This window comes from Fragaria vesca, linkage group LG3 (genome assembly GCF_000184155.1).
Source record: "Fragaria vesca subsp. vesca linkage group LG3, FraVesHawaii_1.0, whole genome shotgun sequence".
Classification (NCBI taxonomy): domain Eukaryota; kingdom Viridiplantae; phylum Streptophyta; class Magnoliopsida; order Rosales; family Rosaceae; genus Fragaria; species Fragaria vesca.
The window spans coordinates 680297-687639 of record NC_020493.1 but is presented as its reverse complement, the minus strand read 5'-3'; the positions used below and the strand labels follow the sequence as shown (position 1 = coordinate 687639).

The 7343-nt window shown below is 35.4% G+C and overlaps 1 protein-coding gene across 1 annotated transcript in view; it reads right to left on the bottom strand.

The window, feature by feature from the left end:
• LOC101303103 ((-)-germacrene D synthase-like) overlaps positions 1 to 1188 on the bottom strand; it is a 2743-nt gene extending 1555 nt beyond the window's left edge. The window contains exons 1-3 of the mRNA XM_004295241.1: positions 1060 to 1188; positions 610 to 898; positions 150 to 528 (exon numbers count right to left, since the gene is read on the bottom strand). Coding sequence (XP_004295289.1) covers positions 150 to 528; positions 610 to 898; positions 1060 to 1188 — 797 coding nt within the window. The remainder of the gene's footprint in view (positions 1 to 149; positions 529 to 609; positions 899 to 1059) is intronic.
• Between the last annotated feature and the right edge of the window lie 6155 nt (positions 1189 to 7343).

Genomic DNA, 7343 nt, shown 5'->3' with positions numbered 1-7343 from the left:
ATATAGACCTAAGATATGAACGGTGGAGATGTAAAAATTCAATTGGGAAGTGGTGTAATGCCCTATCCCTAGAAAGTGGTCAAAAATAGGGATCCCTCAATGGAAGGGGACTGATATATATATATATATAATTTGACGGTTAAACTAACCTTGTAAGTTCACATAGTTCTTTTTTATGGAGTTGCTGCAGTAGGTTGAAATCCAGCCTTGCTAAATTCAGAAGAGTTGCATTATGAGACTTGTCTTCCTGGTAGATAGCTAAGTAATGGCTCACTTCTATCCTTGTCATGCCCTTCCAGAGTGGCTGATACAAGGCATGAGTTACTTGTTTCGAAAGTGGGGAGCTTAAACCGCGGCGTGTTGCAGACTCGAGATGAGTTGTGGTGAAGGTTAGTGCCTCGTCTAGTATATCATCACCGTGTATCTGAAGATGCGTAGCTTCGTACAAGCTTAGTAGTCCTTTTATATCATTGACAAGTGATTCCTTGAACTTTCCATCATTGTCCTTCAAGTTGCTGAAGTACTTGTCTGTTTCATGATACCATATATGTAACTGATTAGGTCAAGGAACAAAATGAACCTTAGACAATATCATGATGATCGACATACCAGAGGAAGTATTGTGCCCTTGCTGTCTGAGCAATCGGAAACGAAGAGCAACTGCATAAAGGTCGGAATCATTTTGATGAAGAACGTCATCATATGAAACATGGTCTTTGTCAAATATTTGCTGCAAAATTTCACAAATCTCATTCTCGAAATGGTATGACACGCCTAAGCGTTGAATATCATCAATCAAGCTTAGTTTTTGTGAATCGTCCTTGACATGATCCATAAGCATCCTCTTGATTTCTTCCTTCAGTTGTTGAACCTGTTGCTCCAGAATGATATCCACTTCCTACACGTACAAGCATATTGAAGAATAGATGAGTTGTGTGATGACATCAAATTTGCACCATGAAATTAAGTTCAAATAATGGTCATAATAATTCACCAAGTAATTAGCTAGTAATGTTGATGAAGCTAGTAGTTAACTAGAAAAGTTCTTGTTTATCTTACCATGGAATCATACGACAGAAAATGTTCTCCCCATATGCTAGGCTTGAAGTTAACTGAACGTCGCATGACATGAGCAGCGGCATTTGGGGTTGGGGCTTGAGATGCTGCTGAAGGAAGTTGGAAAGACATTCTATAGATTCCTAGTTTTAAATCTAGCTATATGATGAACTAGATCAGTTTGGCATGTTGGGTATTACTTGATAGCATATATGTAGTAGAAACAACGGGAAAATTCTCTCCTAATATCAACGTGTAGTCAAGGAAACTGATTAATCAACGTTGCTGTGGAAGGATAGAAACTTGAAACAGGCCCATGCATGGAGCAAATTTGCTTCCCATGCATGCATATGGGGAGGGGAGAGACATCTACACGTCATGTGTACGTGTTGAGGACTAAGAAGTGTCACAACAGCAATTGCCTGCATGTAGTTTGGACTTTGGTCAGGCCCGGCCCTAGGGCACGGCAGCCAGGGCGACTGCACAGGGCACCCAAGCTAAGATATAAACTAGAATATTAATGAAATTTGCAAAACGCAAACCGTTGCAAACTTGGTCTTTTCTTCTTCTTCTTCTAGTTGCACCCACCCCGGTTAATATTCTACCGTCTCTTGGAATCAAGCGATTTTCTTTAAATTAGTTTGAATGATTATTCAATCCTTTAACCTCTTCTCATCACTTGCAGTCCCCCACTATTTCTCCTCTCTATATATTATATTGAACAAAATTCAGTTTAGTATCCTGAACTTTGATGTTAAAATCAGTTCAGTCTCTCATTTCGAAAATTCATCTTTTTAGTCTCTTAACTCTCAAATGACTACACTTTAGTCCAAATTTTGATGTTGACTCCGAAAATGACTTCAGGTGTTGTCTAAGTTTGATTGTCTAATATTTTACAGAATTATGCACCTATTTGGTTGTTATGCAATAGCTTTTACTGATAAGCTTGAATGTAAATTTAAGGGTTTTGCCAACATCAAAATTTGGACTAAAGTATAGTCATTTGAGAGTTAAGAGACTAAAAAGATGGATTTTCAAAACAAGAGACTAAACTGATTTTAACACTAAAGTTCAGGGTACTAAAATGTAGTCATTTGAGAGTTAAGAGACTAAAAAGATGGATTTTGGAAACGAGAAACTGAACTGATTTTAACACTAAAGTTCAAGGTACTAAACTGAATTTTCCTCTATTATATTCTTCTACGATATCAACACTTTGGCTTTCCATCGATGCTTGCTGAGGTACAAATCAAAATAGGTATAGGATCATTTGAGTGTCCTTCAATTTTGATACATATTGGGTTACTTGAATTTTTGTATTTGTATTAGGTGCACGATGCTTCTAGGTTTTACTATCTATGCCCTAAGTATTTATATCAAAATTTAGTGTTTTGGCTTGCTTATTTGATTTTGTTGGAAAATAAAGAAAATAATTTATTCAATCCTAACATGGATTTTAGATAGATATTTTGTTAAAAAGACAAATGTTTATGGTGAACATTTAGTCAATAACTTGAAATTACAAATTCATTCCGATGACTAATGCTATTTAGAGTGATAGGGCACTCAAAAAAATTTCGCCCTAGGCATCATAAAGCTCAAGACCGGCCTTGACTTTGGTAATTAACTTACCTTCGATCGAGGTCAGTAGAAACTCTGGCCTTTCAGCCCTTGATGCACGGTCTTCGTTCTGCAATGCATTTTGGATTTCGGAAGCTGGAAATTGAAGTTGATGCATTGTCCATCATTAATTCTTTTGAGTTATGAGGGACGTACACCTCTTGGATACATTTTTTTAATTTCAAGTAAAAAATCTAGTTGAATTGTTTAAACCAAGACCATTCCTCACACCCTACATTAATATAACAATATTAATGACTAACTCCATATGGATACATTTTTCAAATTTCAAGTAAAAAATCTAGTTGAATTGTTTAAACCAAGACTAGACAACACACCCTACATTAATATAACAATATTTAATGACTAACTCCATAGATACATTTTTCAAATTTCAAGTCAAAAATCTAGTTGAATTGTTTAAACCAAGACCATTTGACACACCGAGACAACACAACATTATTACAATGAAAAGATCCATAACAATGGTTTTCAATGACAAAACCCCACCGCACCATAAAGGATTGATCGATGGTTCCTTGATAATGGGAAGCAGATAGCAAAATCTTGCATCTCTCCATATTTCTTATTAGGTTTTTGCGTAGAGATGGCAAATGGGCCGCTAAACACAAGCACAACATGTTTAAAAGTGGCCTGGCACGACTCAAGCTTATTAATAGCTTGTTCCGGCCTAAACATGTTATTGTAATGGGTCGGGTTGGGCTTAAAAAAATGAACTCATGAACCCGGCCAGGTCGGTCCTGTACATAGAAATGAAGGTAGATAAGATATCCGTGTTATATAGCGATACTAATAAATAATGTAAAATACTTTCTTTTAAAGGAAATAACGATCAAAACCTCATAGAAAAACCAAGGATCACCCCTTTCCTTGACTTTAAATACAGACCGTTGATCCGAAATCTAAAGGCCTAAATTCTGACACCTCAGCCAAAGACTATTAATTACTCAAAATTTGGGATTTCTAGCTAAACGACGTCAAAACTGTCGTTGCCTTTTCTTCTTCTTCTTCTTCTATTCGATCTGAAACTCTTCTTCTTCTTCTTCTTCAAGTTTCTCCCTTCAACCATGAATTGCAGACCTGATTTAAATTCATTTATCTTTGGCTACCAAATTTCTTATATTTTCTTCTTATATTAAATCCATTCGTATTCATGTTGAAGTAATAAGGTAGATCACGAAGATCTTCAAATCTGCATTATGATGATGAGTCTCGACAAAAAGAAAAAAATCAGATTGAATGGTGAAAAGGGGTTCAGTGATTTGGGTTTTTAAGGTTTTGATTTATTTGTGAGATTTGAAATGATTTTTTTGGTGTGAATGGAGGAACCTGGTCTTCTCCAAACCCCTTCAATCAAACTATGCAGATTGAAGAGTAGTAAAGAGTAGAGAATAGTTTCATAGAGTAGCTTTGGTTTGGAGAAGAGAATCATCATTTTCCAGAGCCTTCAAATAATTTTGCAGAGCCTCACAAATTAATCAACTCTTTCTCTCCCTTCCAACCCATTATTTAATTTCAAAAAGAATTGAAAAGGAAAAAGAGAATAACAAATCTGGAAAGAAACTATTGTTGTGCATTGTAAATGGAGGAGAGAAGGCTGGTATTTGTTTAGGAAGAAGAAAAGAGGCTGGAGTTGGCTGAAGAATAGCAACAGTAGGGAAATATATGGTAAAATATTGTATAGTCCTTGTGGTTTGAAATCGACATCTGTTTAGTCCTTATGGTTTTATTTTAATCTGAATAGTCCTTAAAGTCACGATTTTCATCCAAATAGTTCTTATGGTTTTATTTTAATCTGATGTCGACTTCAAATCATAAGAACTAAATAAATTTCAATTCATTATATATTTTATAATTTCATTGGGTTGGAGTGTTGGACGGTAGAATGCTCCGTCTGCCTAGGAGAATGCATTTTTTGAGTATTTAATAGCCAAATGCTGAGGTGGCTCACTGCTGGCCTTTGGATATTTAATGAAGGGCCAAGATTAAAAGCAGCTTCAGCCAAGGAGAGAGGATCTTGATCCAACCTGATATATAGTTACTCAGTTGAGGAAATCTTTGCCAAAAAGGAAACTAATTGAGGAAATACATACTACACGTACCTAATGCGACATGATGTCGTTTAAGAGCCTGCCAATTACGGATGAGGCGTCTACAATGCCAGAGTAAGTGAGTAGCCAAACCAACAAGGACAGAACATAGTACTGGGTTCTCTAGGCTACTTTTTTGGTTGTTTATAAATATTTTAGGGTAGGGATTTATAAAATAAGTATATATAGGTAGACTAGCCCATATAAAAAATTGAATCTGCAGAGATATCACAAAAAATAAAATAAAAAAACTTCCTAAATCTACTCCACTCCCACACGGTACCACATATCAAAAATGATCTTCAAATTTGATGAAACTTTGCATGAATGATCTACACATTGTGTTTAGACATTGTACGGTTGAGATGTGGAAATACGACTTGAAAGTGAGCGAAATAAGGAGTCCCGCACTTTAATTTCAAAGCGGGATCCCACTCTGGAATGGGACTGTGTGTGTGTGTATATATATATATATATATATATATAGTCAAAAGATGGGCCTTGGGCTCTATTGATTAAAATATGTTTTTAATTTTTGAAAGTAAAGTGAATTTACAGTATACTTTTCTGAAATAAGAATAGGGGAGGAAGAATAGACATGTGAAGAATATGCTCTACTTTTATATTCTTATATATATAATCTAACGGTCTTAACCGTTGACATTGTTGAAACAAACATGTCACTTTACTAATAATTTTTTAGATTTTTGTCTAAACACCGTTAACTTGATGTTAACTCAGAAATATATGGACTGGTCGTGATCTTCCTCCTTTCTATGCGCTACACAGAACAAACGCATCATTCTTTGATTATGTTGAAACTAGTCCATGGTTAAAGAAAAATCTTTTCACACTATGCCAGATAATGCATCACACGACAAGAAAAAAAAACATCATCTGATAAAGGTCAAATCCGTTGTTAATCCGATCACTGTCTGATCAATATGTCACACAACGGCTAAAAAGAGCTTGTCTGACTAACTGACACACAACGCTGCAATAAAAACCATTGTGTGATTCTCGGCAGATATCATCGACAGCTGCCGATACATGTCGAGCTGCTTCTCGGCAGCTGTCGACATATGTCGATGAAATATGCCAAGAATCACATAATGGTTTTTTGTAAAATGTTGTTGTGTGAGTCTCGGCATATATTATCGACACATGCCGACACATGTCGAGCTGCTTCTCGGCAGCTGTCGATGATATCTGTCGAGAATTACACAACAGTTTTTTCAATAAAAACCCTTATGTAATTGTTAACTCACACAACTGTTCCTTTTAAGAGTTGTTGTGTGAATATCGACAGATCTCATCAACGTATGTTGACAAATGTCAAGGTTGCTCTCGATAATATATGTCGGCATTCACACAACAGCTTTCGACATAAAAACTATTGTGTGAGGTGATGTTCATACAACAGATTTTCTCGATTGCATGGTTGTTTGATTGTTAAAAAGTAGACATGATTTTTGTTAATAGGTATTGTGTGAATATATACTCACACAACGTTACATTACAAAATAATTGGTTGTATAATCATTTTCATTAGACAATGTTGGATTGTCATTAATGTGTTGTATGTCCTACTAATTTACCAAATAAACAATAGCAACTAAAAAATAGATATGGAATACAAACCAAAATCTCATAAAATCATCCAACCACTGTATTGACCATTGTATATAAAATATCCATCAATACATATCTAAGATCCAAAATAAGTAACCTACAGAAACCACAATTCCAAAATCCAAAATCCAAAATGTACTCTACTACTGTATTGACCAATATAATAATTCAAAGCTAGGAGCCTGAGACATGTATAACTTCATACCAGTCAGAAGAAATCTGCATACACGCATGCCAACAATTTTGTTTCATCTTTGGTGCAACTATTTCATTCCCATAGAAACATAGACCAAAAGATTCACAATGAAAAAATAGGAAACTCACGATTCTATCGTCCACAAAAATAGTATAGACCAAAAGATGTTTCATATAGTACCTCAAGATGGATGTTGTCATCAATTGTTTGAAGGCAAGTGACAAGCTCCCTTGCTCCTTTGTTCATACTTTTTAAGTCCCTGAGACATTCATCTGAGTTAACATAGAAAACTTTACTTTCATCACATTTAAGCATTTAAAGGAATACGGAAAATGTTATACAAAGATAGTAGATTTTTAGCACCATTGAGTAAAACCTTTAAAGAGCTTTAAATCATCCCTAATGATTGACACAACAACAGCAAAAAAACAATTTAACAGTTTGTCTCCAAATGCAGAGATTATGATAATCATACCGCTTCTTGCACATCTTTGGTAATAAAATTTGTTCTTTAAAATCATAGTATGCCGATCTTTGGTAAAAGAAAATGGAACTCAAAGAGTAATTCATTAAGTTTGGAAGCAACTTCAGTAAGTTAAAAATAACCAGCAACTAAGATCTTTGGGGGAGAGAGGGAGAGAGAGAGAGAGAGAGAGAGAGAGAGAGAGAGAGAGAGAGAGAGAGAGAGAGAGAGAGAGAGAGAGAGAGAGAGAGAGAGAAGAAGAGAA